This window comes from Molossus molossus, unplaced genomic scaffold (assembly GCF_014108415.1).
Source record: "Molossus molossus isolate mMolMol1 unplaced genomic scaffold, mMolMol1.p scaffold_m16_p_13, whole genome shotgun sequence".
Taxonomy (NCBI): Eukaryota; Metazoa; Chordata; class Mammalia; order Chiroptera; family Molossidae; genus Molossus; species Molossus molossus.
This window is the reverse complement of record NW_023425348.1, coordinates 89937975-89957529: the sequence shown is the minus strand read 5'-3', so window position 1 is coordinate 89957529 and position 19555 is coordinate 89937975. Positions and strand designations below refer to the sequence as shown.

General features: G+C 52.4%; 1 protein-coding gene across 1 annotated transcript; it reads right to left on the bottom strand.

Moving 5' to 3' along the window:
* Window positions 1-6358: 6358 nt before the first annotated feature.
* Window positions 6359-18851, bottom strand: SPINDOC (spindlin interactor and repressor of chromatin binding). Its single transcript, XM_036259200.1, is given in 8 exon segments — window positions 6359-6506; window positions 6509-6621; window positions 6623-6671; window positions 11664-11867; window positions 12074-12211; window positions 12374-12523; window positions 12610-12939; window positions 18705-18851. Coding segments are annotated over 8 exon segments (1152 nt in total). The 5' UTR covers window positions 18832-18851; the 3' UTR covers window positions 6359-6465.
* Window positions 18852-19555: the final 704 nt, after the last annotated feature.

Sequence of the window (19555 nt, the reverse complement as noted above, 5' to 3'; positions counted from 1 at the left end):
CATCCATGTGAGAGAGACACATCAAGTGGTTGCCACCCACACAACCCCAACCAGGGCCGGGGACAAACTGCAACCGAGGTACGTGCCCTTAGTGGGAATCAAACCCGGGTCTCTCTGGACTGTGGGCTGACACTCTAACTGCTGAGCCAAACCGGCCAGGGCGTGAGGACATTTTTCTATTTATCTTCAGATAGTATGGGAGGGAGGAAGAGAGAAAAACATCGATGTGAGAGGGACACATCGACTGGTTGCCTGCTGTAGGAACTGCAACTTAGGTACATGCCCTTGACTGGAATCGAACCTGCAACTTATTGGTCTGTGGGCCGATGCTCTAACCACTGAACCAAACCGGCCAGGGCCAGAAATGAGGTTTTTGTTTTTGTTTTTTTTAAATCCTCACCCAAGGACGTTTTTCCATCTTTTATTCAGACAGAGTGGGAGGGAGAGAGAGGAAGAGAGCGAGAGAGAAACATCGATGTGAAAAGGACACATTGAGCGGTTGCCACCCTCATGACCCAACCAGGGCTGGGACAAACTGCAACCGAAGCACATACTCTCAGCGGGAACCGAACCCGGGTCTCTCTGGACCGCAGGCCAACATTCCAACCGCTGAGCCAAGCCGACCAGGGCAGAAATGAGCAGTTTTTAATGGGGCTCAGAGGGGGATACCCGAAGCAAACAATCTGGGGCCTATGGAAGTATGGGGACTGGATGGAGCAGCAGGAAAGCTTGTTAGAGGAAGTGAAGCTGAATCAGATCGTGAGGATAAGCAAAGCTCTACTAGGAAGAACTGGCAGGAATGGGAGCAGCCCATGGAATCATGAAAGAGACCAGCCCTCAGGGAGTTTCCATCTGGGGGAGGATGTCAGACAAGCCAACAGCAGCCTGACTTAGAGTTGGCAGAAGAGAGTTGGTACCAGCTGGTGTCCAGGGCTCTAACTGGCTTCCTGGAGGAGGTGGGGGCAGGCTGGGCAATGACTCACCAGTGTACCTAACGCTGTACAGTAAGTAGCTCCTGAAGCCAGCAGGCAGGGTATCTGCAGGGGACATTCCTGCTTTCCTCACAGCTAGCTATCTGCCCCGGAGGACAGTGTCTGAGTTCTCCAGCCCCAGGGACATTTTCTGCGTCCCAGCAGAATCCTTGGCGCCTCAAACAATACCTGACGTGCAGCAGGCTGTCTATGAATCCCTGAGGAATGAAAGCCACAGGGTTTTGGCCCTCCTTGTCCCCTCTGCCCGAATTCCCTTTGCCTATTTAACTGCACGGCTCTCTGCGTGCTCAGAGGTCTCCTCCTGCAGAAGCCTTCTACAGCCCCTCTCAACTCTGCATTCCTCCGTGTAGAAACACGCTGAACCATGGCAGGGGTATGCAACCAGCCAAATCCGAACGGAGGCAATCCTGTCTACAGAACACATCACAGTGCAATGCGTAGACCTTACTTAGATCCTATTCATGCAAACCAACTGTGAAAAGATATTCATGAAGAATCTGGAGATTGTTGCACAGCGTGAATGTACTTACTGCTGAACTATATACTTAAAAGTTATTAAGATGGTAAGTTTTATGTTGTATATTTTGCCACAATTAAAAAAACCTTTAAAAGATATTCATGGACCAACCGGGGAATGAGAACATTGACTATATATTAGATGACATTAAGGGATTATTAATTTTTTTTTTTTTTTTTTTGTGGTATGTGCTCCTAGCAGGAACTGAACCTGGGCCTCTCTGGTCCGCAGCTCTAACCGCTGAGCCAAACTGGCCAGGGCTCCATGGGCATTCTTTATACCATTCTCTCTTTCTTCTTTTGGGTGTGTTTGAAAATGTCCATGATCAAAAAAAGAACAAAAGCAAACAAGAAAAAGCGCCCCTCCATGATGGCCAGGTTTTTCTTCCTAGCCCTCATCCCTGCGGGACATACTGAGAACTGTGTTTGCTGTGTCTCCCCTGGAGCGGGCACGGGGGAACGGGCTCTCTTCACTGCTGTACTCCCAGCACCTGGAGCAGCATGTGATGCTCACCCAGCTCACAACTGTGGGCCTGGGTCTGCGTGGCACCTCAAGCCTGAGCTCCGAACCACTGCATGCATACAGCGGTCTCCACCAGTTCTGATCTTGGAGGGCCATGGACAGGTCTCTCAGAGGCAAACTGCTCACCCACAAAGATGTGGGTGTCATGGTGGGCAAGAGGACTCGACCTAGGCCAGGGAGAGTAAGTGAGGGGAGAGGGCAGGGTCTGGACAGGAGAAGTACCCCACCACCCCAATGCCCTGCCCCTGAGACTGGCCCAAGATCATGTGGACATCATTGTACCAGTCACTGCTTTTATAGCTTCCAAATTCCAAGCCAAACCTGAGCCAGAGTCACAGGTTGCTGAGTGAGGCCAGGGTCAGCGGGCAGGGCCTACCCAGGGGTCCAGGAGCCAACTTCTAGAGAAAAGGGGCCAGCGAGGAGCTGGTCGGCCTCCACCCTCAAGGCCTTCAGCTTGGTTCCAGCCATGGCACCTGGGACAGGTGAGATGAGCACCCTTCCACATCTGCAGAGAACCTCTCCAGTCGGCACTGCCAGGCACAGGGCATGATCAGCAGGTGCAGGACCTGGGGGACTTTGGAAATTGGGATGATGAGGGCACTGGGCACCACCGTCAGGATGCTGGAATGGGGAGTGGGAGTTACTGGGGTGCTGCTGCCGCCTGTCATTGTGTATGACCTTTCTGTCTCCCACATGGGCTCTTGTGGGAAGATGTCATAGTCTTCCTAAAGCAGAAGCAGGCCCTGTAGTGCAGAAGACAACAGCTCCGGTCAGACCTGAGCATGGCCTGCCTCTGCTCCTTCACCAGCTCTGGAATGTCAGGCAAGTCACCTGGTTCATCTCACAGTCCCTCAGTTTCCTCACCCGCAGAATGTGCACAACGTGGGGTGACCCACAGTGGAGACAGGGCAGGTGTCCTGTCTGGACTCTGCAATTCCTGCCCCGATTTTCACTTGTGTTTGTGGCATCTGAGCTCACAGGGCGTCGCCCCCTGCCCCTTGCTGCTACCTACTGCTTCTTGGGCCTCCTGGTGGGGCCCGAAGAGATCTGAGGCACTGACATTGGTGTTGGGGAGCCCAAAAGTCCTGCTCTTCTTCCTTCTCTGGAGGCTGGTGTGTTCTCTGCAAGGAATGATGTTGTTCCCTGCAGGGGAAGGGACTGACCAGATTCAACGTGAGGCTCTGGGCTGAGGCACCTGGTTCCAAGGAGGTGGGAAAACAGACATACTGGGTGCAGCAGAGCCACCTTACCTGTCACCCCACCCGCAGGCAGCAGCCCCTCCCTGCTTGTGCAGCCTTGGGGAGGTCAGCTGGGCACTCCCTTCCTGCCAGATCCGGTGGGGGGCAGACACAGAGACTGCAATCCCATCAGAGATGCTCTCCTATCCCAGCCCCTAGCCCTCCACCACACCTCAGGGGTGTGTAGGACTTTGCAGTTTACAAAGGACCCAAAATGCCATCTCATTTAAGCCACACAGCAGCCCAACTGTGTGGGGTGGGGTTGGGGGTGGGGGGAAACTAGTGCATTTTATTCAGAAGAGGGAGGCGAGATTGGAGGAGTTGTAGAGCCTGGGCCAGACCCATGATGCAACTGGGGTGCTGCACAGGGCCCAGCTGGCCCCTTCCCAACCACACCCACACATTAGTTTCTCTTCAAGGAGGGAAGGGGCTGCTTCTTCCCTTGTCTCAGACTGGCTTTGCTTGTGGGCTATTATCTTCCAAAAAAATCTCCTTGACCTAGACCCCAAGGAGGGCAATTAGGAGGGGCAGGAGGTGGCTGGCTTCAGAGCGTAAAGGAGTATTGGGGACTAGGGACGTGGGTGTGAGGAGTCAGGAGCAGTGGCACCCTCACCCCCACCCCTCCACTCCATGTCATGGTTGGTTCTCTCAGACCTAGGGGGCATTGCTATTTGCATGAGAGGCTTTCTTGGTGTTCCAGAATGGAGGTTCCAGGCCAGTTGAGGGACCCTAGCAATCAGCCACCCGCATTCAGAAACTTCCCTCTGCACTCTGGGTATTGTCATGCCCTTGGTTCCATGCTCTCTCCACCTCTCCCTAGAAGCCCAGAGGTGCCCCGTGGCAGCTCCCAGCCACACATGCTCATGTAGTCCCTGCAGTCCTGGCAGAGGCTGGGCAGACCCCTGCCAGTTGAGATGTGGAGCTGAAGTCACAGAATGCCTGCAGTCACGTGGCAGCCACCCTGTGCAGAGAACTGTACTCCAGGGACCAGCTTACGTTGAAAAATTGTCACATACAAATACACACCAAGAGGGCACTTGACAAACATTTATTGAGCACCTATGTGCCAGGCCCTATGCAGGCTCTAGGAGAACAAAGTCACTGCTACCTAGTCCCTGCCCGGAAGGAGCTCACAGTCTGGTGGGCCAAACCATCAATCACATTAACAGCGGTGAAGGTGCATTTAGCTTCATGATTTTACAGCGAGCTTGTATATACGTTTTCTCAATGTGAACATTCAGCAACACAGCCACGTTGTTTAAAAGCACATTGGCATAAATGTAAACACAGTCACACGATCGAAAGGATGAACAGTAATCAACTGCAATAATTCACATTCCTGTTTCAGAGCCAGATTTTCAGCATCATTTATGCCTTCCTGTTAGGGAGGATGTAAGTTCTGCCAATCTGCACAAAGGGTAGCAGACGGGAGTCCCAAGGCCCGCCTGACATCACACAGTGGATCATGAATCTTCGCCCACTGCATTCTCCCCACTATACAGCACTAGTCTTCTGATATCCCCTGGACAAGGGCCCCACATATCCCTGGACTCCAAGTGAGTCCGATGGGAGAAAGGACCATGTCCCATGAGTCATGCTTTGGCTCATGCTGCCCCAGGGTAATACCAACTCAGATAAGGACAGCGCTCCAGGCCCAGATCCTCCATGATTTAGAGATTGGCTTTCTGGATGGACTCAAAACCTGGCTTGAGTTAGTGCCATACAGAAACCACTGCCCTAGAGTCTCAGCTGTGTCCCTGTCCCTGAACACAATACTTCTCAGGAGCAGATGGGGACTATCCTATTTTTCCCACTTGACCCTGGATTCTAAACAGGATAGTGCTGTGTGGGGGCTGAGGGAGCTCCCATGCCCTGCGTATCGCCATAGGGAAAACAAAGCTTCACAATGATTTGGCCTGTGATTGTTTAGGAGGGAAAAGAAGCTGGTAGAGACCCAACGTGGGCCATCTGCTGGTCGGGGGAACAGGAAACCAGGCAAAGGCTTGGGTTCAATTAAACCAAGGCGAGTGGGACTGTTTGGCTAAGCATATAGCTGAAATGTTGAATCCGGGCTGCATTTAGGACCCATGTGCTCACCTCCCAATTGGGGGTGGGGAAGGGGAGCATCTCTCTGGCTGCAAGCTGGCCACAACCATTTCACTTCAGAAAGATCAGGTCCAAAAAAAAAGCCCTGGCAGGTTTGGCTCAGCGGTTAGAGCACTGGCCTGAGGACCAGAGAGTCTCGGGTTCAGTTCCTGCTAGGAGCACGTACCAAAAAAAAAAAAAAAAAAAGATCAGGTCAAGTCTCAGCTCCTAGGCTGTAGACATCACTGGGCACCCCCCTCTGTGGCCTTGCTTGGACAGTGGTCGGTCAAGTGAATCAGTAAGTACAAGTGTTTCTACCCCATTTCCAGAACAGGGGTAGGGGAAGGGGTGAGGTGCTTCTGTGACTGACACCAAGTCAGCCCCTGGCCTCTGGCCCAACAAAGCCCTACCCTGGTCTTGTTCCAACCTCTGGGATGGGGGGCTTTCTGGCTCCTACTCAGGACAATCTTTCAGCTCTCCAGCCCCCTCAAGGTCCCTCCAGGAGGCCAGGTATCCAGCTAGCAAGCCCCTTTCCCCAATGATGGCCCAGACGGAACTCTCTTAATAAAAAAAATAATTTATTGTCAACAAAGGAGATATATACAACAGGAGAACAGGAGAAAAGGAGTAGGAGTGAGTGAAGCCCCCAGGTGGGCTGCTTGGGCCTCCTGCAGGGATGGAGCGGGAAGAGGTAATGAAGGCCTCCTGGTTTAGGAGCCTGAACAGGTGGGGGAGGAGAGGCGTCCCCTGAGGTAGTGGGACTCAGCTCTAACCCCGTGATGACCACCTCTTTCTTGTGTAAGGCACTGTGCCAAGGGAGAATGGTGGGGGCTGAGAGGGTGGGAGGAGGTGTGGGGACAGAGAGGTCTGGGTCAGCAAAAGGATCGGGGTAACTGTTCTCCATAGGCCCAGTGCCCTATCACATGACAGTCTCAGCCACCTCGCCTACCTTGCTGGTTAGACATTTTTCTGTGCCCCTAATGGCAAATGCTGTCCCCTTCCTCTCCTCCATCCTGCCTTGGCACTCTTCATCAGGTGGCAGAGTGGGTAGCTTCGAGAAGCCAAAAGGGGACAATGCCTCCTCCACCCCCTCCCCGGGGAAAGCAAGAACCTACACACCACTCCCTGCCTCTTGCCACCCCCCAGTGGTGCTGATTCCGACAAAAGCATGGACTGATCTGGGGTGTCACCTGCTCCCACACCCCTGGTGCCCTGGGGATGCTTGGACCAGTCTTGCAGTAGGCTGACTGCCGGGGGCTCCTCCATCCACTCGGATAACCTGAAGATCCAGTGTTCCGCGAAGCCCCGGAGGGGGAGCTGGGCAGGAATGGGAGCAGAGAGCAGAGTCAGGGCCCTCCAGAAACCCCACTACAAGGATGTTCTGAAGGTCTCTGCAAACCCCACCTGTTTCCGGAGCCCAGTGCCTGGTGTGAGTGGAAGCCCAACTGGGCTTTGTATTCAGAAGCTGGTCTGTCTCCCTGACAAACTATAAGCTCCTTGAGGGCAGGCGGAACCCCACTCATTTGCTCCTTAATTTAACAATAACTTACTGGGCTACTATGCTGTGCCCAACACTGTTCCAGTTGTGACAGCCAATCGACAAGAATAAACAAAAGATGCAATAGGATATATATGAACAGAAGCCAAGGGAAAGAAGTAGACCAGGGCAGGGGATAGGGAGGGTCTCACGAAGCTGACATGTGAGCAAAGATAGACAGAAGTGAGGCGTCAGCTCTGCAGAGAGCTGGGGGAACAGCTTTCCAGGTGGAAGGAAGACGAGTGCAGGGGCCCCTGCGAGGGCACCGCTGCTATAGGACAGTGAGGCCAGAGCCTGCAGTAAGCGGGGGACAGGTAAGGGTGCTGGGGTGAGGACCACACCTCCATGAGGACTCGTGTTTGCACCTGGAGAGTGACGGGAACAGCCAGAAAGGCTGAGCAGAGCAGGGACAGGATCAGACTTGGGTTCTCAATAGGGACACTGGCTGCTGTATGAGACCAGACCACAGCGGGCAAAGGTAAGCCAGAGACCAGCTGGAAAGCTGTTACAGGAACAAGCAAGAGACAGCTTAGAGCAGGGGAGCCGCAGTGGAGGTGGTGGCAGCAAAGAATTCTGAACACACCTGGAGGTGGGGCTGACAGACTTGCTGATGGATTGATGTGGGGTTTGAGAGAGACAAGAGGATGACTGGGGGTTAGACCCAGGCAAACTGAAGAAAGGTGGCCAGTTTCCTCAGAAAAAGACCGGGGAAAGTAGACAGGCTGGGGGTGAGGATTAGAGACTCTGGGTTCTGTTCAGACATGCCAACTTTGGGAGAAGATCCAGACCACCAAGTAGAGATGTCATGTGGGCAACTGGAAGAGAGGTTGGGACTGAGGGGAAAGGTCTGGGCTGAGGGTGAAGGCAGTTATGTGCACAAGAATGGTATTTCAAGCTGTATTCTGTGCAGGGTCACCCAGGGAGTACAGACCCTGACCCATGGTTGGGGCACTCATTCATTCACTCACCAAATATGTAGGTAAGCAGCACCTACTCTGTGCTGGGCACTGGGGATATCACATTAAATGAAACAGGCAAACATCATGATCTGAAGGAGCTTACGTTCCAGAAATGGGAAGAAAGGTTTACGGGCAAATGAACAGTGGCTAGAGAGAAACGAGGGCTCAAGAAAGGAGAAATAACAGCTTTGTGTAGGCCGCTGGGCCAGGTCCAGAGGAAAATCTGTGACAGAGAACTGCTGGCTGGGAGAGGGGGCTCAGTGACGGGTCTAGAAGGGCTAGCCTTGGCAGGAACAGCTGTTACACGGGCGGGAGCGAAAGGCAGAGGATGCGGCCTGGATGCTGCAGGGAAGGAGGGAGTGGGTGGATGTACTTCTTGGCATTGTGGGTGGGCATCTGTGTGGGCACAGTGGAAACACACACAGGCTGATGTTTACTAGGCGAGTGGCCCTGAGCAAGGTGCCTTACCTCCCGAGGCTCGGGGTCCTCTTGTGTAAACTGGGAGTCAGGGCCCTCCAGACATCCCACCATAAGGATGTTCCCTGAAGGTCTCTGCAAACTGCACCCCCATAGGATGGTTTTGTGGACTTCATTCTATTGTGTTGAGAAGTCTCTAACTTAGTGAGCTCTTACTACATACTGGACTCTTTAAGTGCCAATTCTTCCTGGTAGTAAGGAGGTCAGAGGGGTGGGGGTGAGGGTAGAACCAGGGGAGCATCAGGAGAACAAGGCCTGAGATGTGATGAGATGTCCTTTCAGAGACTGAGTGATCAGAGCCCCAGGGCTATAACAGAGCAAGCCAAGAGGACTTATCAGTCAAGCTGAGCCCCTGCAGCACTGAACCCCAGAACTTCCCTGCTTTCTTCCACAGTTGGGCATGTGTGTGTACATGCGCACACCTTCTCCAGAGGGGAGGGCCTGAGTCCACTTCTCTTGTTTCTCATCAAGGCTTTTCTCTGAGTAGCGACTCTGGAAACGTTACCATCAGAATCACAGGTGAAGGCGGCTGCCATCCACTCCTGTCAATAAGTCTTTACTAAGGGCCTTCTTTGTGCCTGGCACCATCCTACGAGCTGTGATCACAGCAGTGAACAAAGACCCGCCCCTCATGAAGCTCACATGCTCACACATACACACGCAGGCACACACTCACCCTTCTTTCCCCTTAGTTCAGCCTGGGAACACGCAGGGTCTGACCAGCATATCTGAAGCCAGATCGCTATGTCCTACTCAAACTGATCATCAGCAAGACAAACAGGTTCTTTTTCCCACTGTTTGTGAGTGGGCCCTCAGAACCACCTTCTCCTCTGGCCTGGGCACCCTCCCCTCCTTCACCCTACAAAGCCCTTGGAAAGTCCCAGAAAGTCTTTCCTGACTGCTTCACACTCAAATCCATCAGCTCAGCTGACCTGACCACAGAGAACTTTTCCATCTTCTAAATCCTTGATTTTTAAACTTTTAAAGTAGTAGTGTTTTTATTCAAACAAAGTTTTCAGAGAACTTGAATATATAAAACTCAAAGTGAAGACATTCCAGTTGAAGCCTCATAGGTTTCTGAGAAATCCATCCAAGCTTTGAGATCCTGAAACAGCTTGAAACCACTGGCCCAAAGCCTTGGCTCTGCACAGGACCAGCGCGGGTGCCCAACTACTCTATCGGCTTCACTGCCTCCAACACGTGTCCCCAGACAGACTATGAGCTTCTTGGAGACAAAGGCTGCCTCCCTCATTTTCCAGAGCACTTCGCTGCAGGGGCTGGGCTGCAGACACTTTGCTGTTGCATCATTTTGTGTCTTCTGCGACTTCCAGGCTAAGTCCAACCTCCACAGATTCTGCCATTGCCAAGAACACTTATCAGTCCCCTCCATCCCTCTCATGTCATTCAATCAGTTTGTTGAACTCTAAAGTCTCAGGTTTTTCCCACTCACCCCAAAGGGACCTGAGATTTCAGGGATTCCCTTCGCAGCTACTCACCACTCCAGACAGGTGGAGTTTGGGCACAAGGTACCCCAGGGCTCAAAATGAAGGCTCTTTCGAGAATGAAAGCAGAAGACCCACTGAACTGGGGGAGAGGTCAGCCATTTAGAGCAGCGATCCACCGAAGACAACGAGACTCGGAAACGTTCAAGTCCAAGCAGAGCACAGTCTCAGGGAGGCAGGACTGGAATGTGACTCAAGCTGAAACTTGAGACAGTTAAAACCATGGTCTACATGAAGGGACGAGGCCTGCCTGGGCAGCAGGAAGAAAGTGCACACGTGAATGTACTGCACACAGAGGCTTGTGAAAGCTCCGAAGGCTACAAAGCAAACTCTTTAAAAAAAAAAAAAAAAAAATTTTTTTATCCTCACCTGAGGATATTTTTCTGTTTATCTTCAAATAGAGTGGGAGGGAGAGGGGGAGAGAGAGAGAGAAACATCGACTGGTTGCCTACCACACAACCCCATTGAGGGCCTGGTCCGAACTACAACTGAGGTACGTGCCCTTGACTGGAATCGAACCCGAGACACATTGGTCCGCGGGCCGACACTCTAACACAAAGCAAACTCTTAAGAGTGGTCACTGCTGGTGAGTGATGTGGGCTGGAGAAGGGGCACATTTGTTTTTTCTTTCATGTGCATCTTTCTCGGGCTCTAACTCTGAATGCACATTTCAGACAGGCTGGGACAAGGCACGCTCTGCGTCACTCACTCACTCCTTCAAAAACATTTCCTGAGCCCAAGATGCCGCGAGCAGTGCCTGGCATGGCGAGACAAAGAGACAAACCAGGCTCAGCCTCTGCCCTACCGAAACGTGTTCTAGTCTCATCTGAACCCTGCTACTGCTTGGTTATGTGACTGTGGTACAGACAGAACACTGGTCCCCCAAAGATGTCCATGTCCTAATCCCCAGGACCTGCAAATTTGGTGTATGTTCCACCGCAAGGGAGAGTTAAGGCTGATGGAATTAATGGTGCCAGTCAGCTGACTTTAAGATAGAGATTCATCTGGATGATCTGGGTGGGCTCAGTATAGTCACAAGGGTCCTTATGTGGAGAAGAAGGAGGCAGATGAGTCAGCCAAAGACAGCATCCTGAGCAAGGCTCTGCTGGCCACTGTGGGCTCTGAAGATGAAGAAGGGCGCGAAGCAAGGAGCGGGCGGCCTCTAGAAGCTGGAAAAGGCAAATGGACTTCCCCCTAGAGCCTCCAGAAGAAACACAGCCCTGCCCCCTGCCGACACCTTGATTTTTCAGCCCAGTGAGCCCTCTGACCTCTGGACTGAAAAGTAGTACATTTGTGTTGTTGTAAGCCACTAAGTTTGTGGTAACTTGTTATAGCAGCCGTAGGAAACCAATACAGGCACCACGGGGAAGAAGGAACTATCTCTGAGAATCTCCTCTGGAAAAGACACTTTTTTAAGGACCAAGTGAACTATATATAGAAGTTTCTTAAAATTGGCAGGATGTGCTACAAAAACACATGCTTACTGCTATCATTCAGCAACTCACTGAGCTGCTCTCCCCAGAGGTGTGTTCACCACTGGTCTAGTCTCCTGCTGAGAGTTCCAGGAGGGCTCCAGCTCCAACAGGACAAGGTGGGCACCTCCCAGGCTCCAGCTCAAATCAAACTCTGGGTGTCAAACTTAGGGGAGCACAGACAAGGACCCGTCAGAAAAGCCCAGCCCACAGCCAGCCTCTATCCTTCAAATCTGCCTGCTCCAGGCCCCATCTTCTGGGAAATCCATGAACCAACCAGCTCAAGGAGCAGCCTCAAGGAGGCCAGAGCCCACGGGTGCAGCCTGCACCGACCTCCCTGTCGTGCCCTCTCAGGAGCTCACCTGGAGAGGGGCTTTCTGGCTGGGGAAGGCTTCCTTCGGCTGCTCTCCCCTCTTTGGGTGCATCCTTGCTGTCTGAGGTCCTTGGCTGGGTGTGGGAAAAGAGCTGGAGGACGAAGCCGGGAGGGAAGCTACCATCAGTGAAGTGTCGGACTTCAGTGGGAGCTGTGAAAGTCTCTGTGGCTGAGTCAGGTGACGACGGGGGGTCTGGAAGGGAGGACAGAGTGGAACTGAGTCCAGGAGGCTGGGCTGCCTCACCCCACTGAGGCCAGAACCTAGAAGCCTGAGCACCATTCAAGTGAGGAGCAGGTGCCCTCAGCCTGGGCCCTGCCCCACCCCCACTGGCTCGGCTTTCCTTCTGGAGAGCCACAGCCAGAGCCCCCACGGGCCCCCGGCCTGGCCTCCCCCTTCACCTGAGTCAGAGTCTGGGTCCAGCTCGAGGTTTTTGGTCATGGATCTGCCTCTCTTCTTTCTGACGGGCTCTTCCTCAGGGGGCTCCTTCCATCTCTGACCACGGGGCTTCTTATTTACTGGCTCTGTGGCAGGGGCAGCTGCAAAAAAGAAAAGGCCTTAAACCTTTTTAAGGGAACCTGTCTGAACCTTGTAACCTCAGGACTGCTGAAGCTATCTTCCCAGGAGCCTCTCTCCCCGCAGAACAGAGACCTGTGCCCACCTCTCCCCCAGCTCAGCCTCAATGGCTCCCCATGACTGACCAGGAAGTTCAAGGGGGCGGAGTCCCCTGGGCCGGGTCCTTCTAGGAAGGGATGTGCTGTCCTCAGAGTCAAGGAGAACGACAATCTCTGCTGGCATTCTGGCAGGGTCTGGAGCAGAGTCAGGGTCCGCACTAACATCCTGGGCAGAGTCTGAAGGGGGCAAATCGCCCTGTGAGTTCCACTGGAGTGTTCCCACAGGTCCACTTTTCTCCCACCCCCACCCCAGGCCCAACTACCTGAGTTGGGTGGGGAAGGCTGCTCAGCTCTGACATCTTGCAAAAGGGCCACCCCTTCACTCCAGGCCTCCAGGATGTTGCTCTTCTCAGAAGGGCTCAGGTCCAGGGTGTGAGGATGCTGATCCAGGATGTGCGCGCGCGCTGTGTCCGCCGAAGGGAACTGGATCTCAGCCCCACACACCATGCACAGCGCCCGCCCGCTGCCTCCCGGGCTGTTCCCCACCAGGAACTCCTGCTCCCAAGACACCTGCTGCTTGGGCTCTTCACAGCTATTGCAGCCTGCCTCCAGCAGGCTGGGCCTGGGCAGTGGGGTCTTCTCCTGTTGGGTCACTATGGAGGGAGAGGAGGGGCCAGTGTTATTAGCAAAGGTACTCATGGCCAATATTATTTAGGACACAAATCCCCAAACTTGGTGGTGTGGTGCAGAAGAAGAAGTATTCCCACTGTAAAAAATGAATCAATGAAGCCAGAGCAACCTTCCCAGAGGAACTGCCTTGCATGTCTTATGCCTCAAATCTTTGGAATGTTAAAAGAGCAAAATAACCTTGACTGGTTTGGCTCAGCAGTTGGAACATCAGCCCACAGACCAAGGGGTTGTGGGTTAGATTCCTAGTCAAGGGCGTGTACCTGGGTTGCACAGATTCAATCCCTGGCCCTGGTTAGGGTCGTGCAGTAGGCAACCAATTGATATGCCTCTCTCACATTGATCTTTCTCTACCCCTTCCGCTCTATCGAAAAACCAATGGGAAAATAGCCTTGGGTGAGGAATAACAAAAAAAAGGGGGGGGGGGCAAAATAACCTTTGGCCTGGGCCTAAAGCAACAATGTGTCCTAAAGAATTGTTTGCTAGGATAATAAGAAAGCAGATACCATGACTACCAGACTGATCACCACTCAACTGAAAATTAAAAACATTCTTTAGAATTAGCATCACTAATTAGCTTACCTGCACCAATAGAAATGCCTTCCTTCTATTGATATAACTGTTCTCCTTCCCTTTCTCATAAATATCCTTTGCCTTTGTTTCCTGTTGGGCACTACAAGAGTGGGCAAAAGTAGGTGAATATTAATAATACAATAATAAATAAACAATAACATAAGAATAAACTGTTTTGTATACTCATATCTGTTAACCTACTTTTGCCCACCCGTTTTTGGGTTTCTGCCTAAATCAATGATTTCCCAAACAGCTATTCTTTCTCTTTTTTCTTTTTGGTACGTGCTCCTAGTGAGAACCGAACCTGGAACTCTGGTCTGCAGGCTAATGTTCCAACCACTGAGCCAAACCGGCCAGGGCACTTTTTTTTTTTATCCTCACCCGAGGACATTTTTCCATTTTTTTGTACAGATAGAGTGGGAGGGAGAGAGAGGACGAGAGAGAGAGGGAAACATCAATGTGGAAGGGACACATCGAGTGGCTGCCACCTGCACGACCAACCAGGGCCGGGGACAAACTGCAACCGAGGTACATGCCCTTAGCGGGAACCGAACCCGGGTCTCTCCGGACCGCAGGTGGATGCTCTAACCGCTGAGCCAAACTGGCCAGGGCTCACTATTCTCTTTTTTAAATCCTTACTGAGGATATGTTTTTCACTGATTCTAGAGAGAGACATCTATGTGACTAGTTGCCTCCATATGCACCTCTATGGGGTTCAAACCCACAACCTGGGTATGTGCCCTGAATCAAGAATCAAACCCTTGCCCTGGCCGGTTTGGCTCAGCAGTTAGAGCATTGGCCTGTGGTCCAGAGGGACCTGGGTTCAGTTCCCGCTAAGGGCGCGTACCTCGGTTGCAGTTTGTCCCTGGCCCTTGTTGGTCGTGCGGGTGGCAGCCACTCGATGTGTCCCTTTCACGTCGATGTTTCTCTCTCTCCCTCTCTCCCTCCCACTCTATCTGAACAAAAAATGGAAAAATGTCCTTGGGTGAGGATTAAAAAAAAAAAAGAATCAAACCCGTGACCCTTCCGTGCACAGGAAGATGCTCTAACCAACTGAGCCACATCAGCCAGGCCCAAATAGCTCTCCCTTTAGATCTCAAAAAAAAAAAAAAAAAAAATGCTTGTTGCCCCTCACTTAGGCTTTTTTATTTTTTGTTAATCTTCACTTGAGGACATTTTCCTATTGATTTTTAGATAGAATGGAAGGGAGGGAGGGAGACAGAGAGAGAGAGATCAATGTGGGAGAGACACATCGATTGGTTGCCTCCTACATGGCCCTGAGCCCAGGGATCGAACCTGCAACCCTTTGATCCTCAGGCTGATACTCTAACCGCTGAGCCAAACTGGCCAGAGGTAGGCCTTTTATTTTTAGCTTAATTCTACCCAGTCTTGCTCGGCCAGTGCAACTCAGTGGCCTGAGCATTGTCCCATGAACTGAGGGGTCCTGGTTCAATTTCTGGTCAGGGCACATGCCTGGGCTGTGGGCCCAAGTAGGGGACATGTAGGAGGCAGCCGCCAATCAATGTATCTCTCACATCCATGTTTCTATCTCTCTTCCTCTCTCTGAAAAAAAAAAAAAGATACCACTCAGTCTTTTTCTCTCTTTTTCTGGAACCCGTAAGGTGCTAGCAACATTAAACACAGCCTTGTCCTGGCAGGTGTTGCTCAGTGGTTAGAGCATCAGCCCACACACTGGAGGGTTGCAGGCTCCATTCCAGGTCAAGGGCATGTACCTAGGCTGCAGGTTCAATGCCCTGCCCCAGTCGGGGTTGTATAGGAGGCAACCAATCAATGTGTCTCTCTCACATTGATGTTTCTCTGTCCCTCCTTCCCTTCCACTCTCTCTATAAAAAACAATCAATGAAAAAAAGTATCCTCAGGTGAAGATTAATAAAAACAGAAAACAACAACACAGCCTATAAGCCTTGGTAGCCCACCAGAGTACCTCCATACCTCCTTTTGATTTGGTCTCAGACCACAGGCCTACATGTATGTTTTTCCAACAGGCTATGATATTCCTGCATGTCTTCAGCCTTGGCACATCTGCCCAGATTCCCCAGTCAATTTGGCAAATTCCTACACTTCCTTAATGGACCTGCTCAAATTTTCATGCCTCGGAAGCCTTCCTGACCTCCCAATACTAGCAATGGATTATATGCATGTCTAACTTCCAGACTACAGTGCACTTTCTTGAGGACAAAGATGGTAAATACCTTTTTTTTTTTTGGTATGTGTCCCTAGCGGGAACCAAACCTGAACTCTCTGGTCTGCAGGCTGACCCTCCAACCGCTACGCCAAACCAGCCAGGGAGTAAATATTATCATCTTAATGTCCCTACTGGGCTTGGCACATAGAAGTGGAAATGCTCAATAAGCCTTTGGTCAGTGAATGACCAATGTGCCTGCTTCTCCACCTGTTGAGGCCTCTTCAGAAAGCCACCATCCATCAAAACTAGCTTCTCCTTTCAGTGCTCCCAGAGCATTTGCAGCTCATTCCCATTGGTCTGCCTGGCACCTGCCCTTTGTGCACATGGACCATAAGCTGCCAGGGTAGGAGCTCTGTAGCTCGCAAAGGCGGGCAACTCAGGACTGTGTGGTACGCCTATGATCTCTCATAGATACATCTCTTTCCCACCTAAGAGGATGGGACAAAATACAAATATAGGAGTCCCTGACATCTGGGGACTGTATGGAAGGAAGAGGTGGCATTTGAAAAGGATATGAAAACTGGCTTGGACTCAAAAGATCCAGGTCCAAAGCTGAGTTGTACCTATCCCCCATGTGATCAAGGATAGGAGTTGCAATCAGGCTTTCTTTCCCATTATGTTTCCCAAAACAGCTCTTACCAAGGTTATCAACACTACCCCAACAGTCAATTCTTAAACCTCATCTTTTGACTGATCACTTCTACCATCTTGATTTTTGTCACTCAGCTTCCAGGGTACCACCTTCTGTTGGTTCTTTTTACGTCACTCATCATTGCCAATTCCTCTTTTCAGGGCTCTTTTCACTCATCATTGCCAATTCCTCACTTCATTTCCCTCCCTCATTATCTCTTCTCAGGAACTTGCATGGCTCCCTCACCTCTTCTAGGTCATTGCTAAAGAACCACATTCTCACCATGGCCTTCTCCGCCACTCTGTAGAAAGCTGCCCTCTATCCCACCTGAGTATTCCATTCATTTCCTCCACAGTACACACCACCACCTGACAGTATGTGCTACATTTGTTCCTGTGTCTCTCCAGTACACTGTAGGCTCCATGACAGCATGGACTTTCAATTCTTCATACCTGTATCTCTACCATCATGTAGTAGTGCTCAGAAATGTCTGATGAGGGACTGACTCCATCTCCAACCTGGAATCAATGGAGCATGCCATGACTCTGTTCTCGGACCGCTTCTCTGTCTACCCCTTCCTCATGGTCGTGTCCCACTGCGTGCCTGATGACAATTCCCATATTTATTCCTCTAGCCAGACTCTCTCAGGAAATCTAGACTCGTGTTTCTAATTTCCTATCTGATCTCTCCACTTGGATGTGTCACAGGCATCTCAACCTCCAACCTGAACTCTCAACCTCCCCAAGCCTACACCATAGGCTTCCCACCTCAGTAAGTGGGAAGCCCATCCTTCCAGTTGCTCAGGCCAAAAACCTTGAATTCATTCTCTTTTTTCTCTCCCACCGCAAACCTTTCAAAGCATCTCTTCAGGACCTTTTGTATTTGTGATTCTCTCTGCCTAAAATGCTTTTCCTCCACTTATCTACAAGGTTCACTCCCACACTTTCTTTGGATCTGTGCTCAAATTTCTCATTAGGGCGGCCTTTCCTGACTTGATATTTCAAATAAAACATTCACCCCACTCTTTTTTCCTTACTTTGCTTTAATATTCTTTGAACCACTTACCACCACCTGACATACCTTTATTTATGTTTGCCTTTGGTCCTTAGTGTGTATGTGTTCCAGAAGAGCAGAGTTTTATCTTCGTTTATAGCCATTAGTATGTCTAGCCTAAAATAATGCCTGGCAGTGGTAGGTGTCCCATAATTACCTCCTCTGGACTTCTAGTTCCTCATCCCTAACAGAGAGAAAAGGCTGCTCTTGCAGGTGTTGAGAGGATTGAGAGCCCAGCTCGGAGCACTCGGTAAATAGCAGCAGAAGTAGGGAAGTAATCCCTCTGTCGGAGTGAAAGCTCTGAGGATGGTGCCTTTATTTCCCTTGCTCATTTTTTAACCCTCCTGATTTCAAAAGGGTGAGAGGTGGTGCAGGCACATTGTGTTCCCCTGAGGTAAAATGAATGGCTTTCCTCTCAACTCTTCTGGTTATTTTCCCTCCAAAAAGAAGAGATATCAGGGAATGCAAAGATATTTGCATTTCCATGACTATTATTTCTTCCATTAAGGTGGCCCTTTGTTTCCTTAAGGTTTGCCGGGTCCTGAGGACAGAAGAAATTGGTGAAGGAGGAAGGAAAGTGAGTGTTCCCAGACCTTCCCTCCCACTACCAATCTTCTTCTAGGGTGGCTGAGGGTCCCTATTGCAAGCACATCTTTTCCGAAACCGGGTGCTGTAAGCAATAACATTCACCCCTGAAGCTCTAGAATCTGACACCTGTGGCTTGTGCAAGTGGAAAGCCAAGAAATGGAAGGGGGGAGGGGCTGGAAAGCTTTAGGGCCCTTAAAATCCTCTTGGCGGGAGGCGGCAGTGTCAACCTCCATCCTCCGAACCCGCTCTGGACACCAGGCTGCCCCGCCCAGTCTCGGGCCTGGAGGCCTTGCCGCCCCTCGGCCTACAGCACCGCCTGGCCCCTGGGCCTGCCTCCGCCTCCGCGGGGCGGGAGACCACCGCCGCAGACACCCGTGGCTCCGGGGAGCCGGCGGCTGGTGCTGGACTCGGGAGAGGGGGCGCTCGGGCACCGGAAGATCCAGAGCTCGGCCGGAGTGGATCGAAGGCTCCAGACCATGGGAGGGGGAGGGGGAATTCAGGGAGGCCTGAGATTCCAAACCCGGGTGGGGGCGGAGCAAGAGAGCGCTCCGGCCCAAACCGAAGGGGGGAGGGGAGCCGAATCCCAGACCCGAGAGGGGATGGGGGTGCCCGCGCCCGGGCAGGGGGCAAGCCCGAGCCCCGGACCGTGACGCGGAAGTGGAGTCCCCTCCCATTCTCACCTCTGAGCATCGGCTCCGGCCGCGGAATCACGGCCACCACCACGGCCTCCTCCTCGTCCTCCCCTTCCTCGCATTTGAGCGTCACCTCGAAGCAGTCAAGTGCGGCGCCTTCGGCCTTCAGGGCCATGGTGCAGCCGGAGATGTCGAGGTGACTGGTCGCTGGAGGACCGGCGCGCTGGCCTGGCGCTCAGCCGGCGGCCGCCTCCCACCCGCGCCGCCCCCTCCCCACCGCCCGCCGGCCTGCGACGGGCACGTCCGGGCCTCCCCGAGACCTGGTGCGTCGGGACCCCGGGCGGGGAGGGCTCAATCCGGGGCCCCAGCCCCCCGCCGCTCCCTTTTATGGAGCCTCATTGTCGGCGCCCTCCGGACCGCCCGCCGAGGCCCCGCCCCCGAGCCCGGCGCGGCCAATTGCACGCGGCTCCGCCCCGCGCACGCGGCTCCGTTAGAATCCCAGGACCCGCCGGGCGCGGAAAGGGGCCCGCGGGCTCCCGGCGGCCCTCCAGCGCCCAGGCGGGGACCACGGCCAGTGAAGGAGGACCCTGCAGCGGCGCAAGAGGTCGTCCTGAGCCCGTCGGCCAAGTCCACTAGTCCACTGGGTCGCTCTTCGTAGAGATGCTACTCAGGCATATTTTGCTGGCGTGAAGAGCTTTGAATATGGGCCACTTTTGCCCTTCCCTGACCAAGCCTTCCTCCGCTAGAAGATGCCCCTGGCGGGAAAAGAACCGGTGGGATAGTGGGAACGGCCTTGACGTGGGAAGGGTGGAGATGAGATTACTTCCGATCTGCCAGCTATGTGATCTTGGCACGTTATCTGTTTTCTTAGATACTTAATACTTTGAAAAAGCATCGTG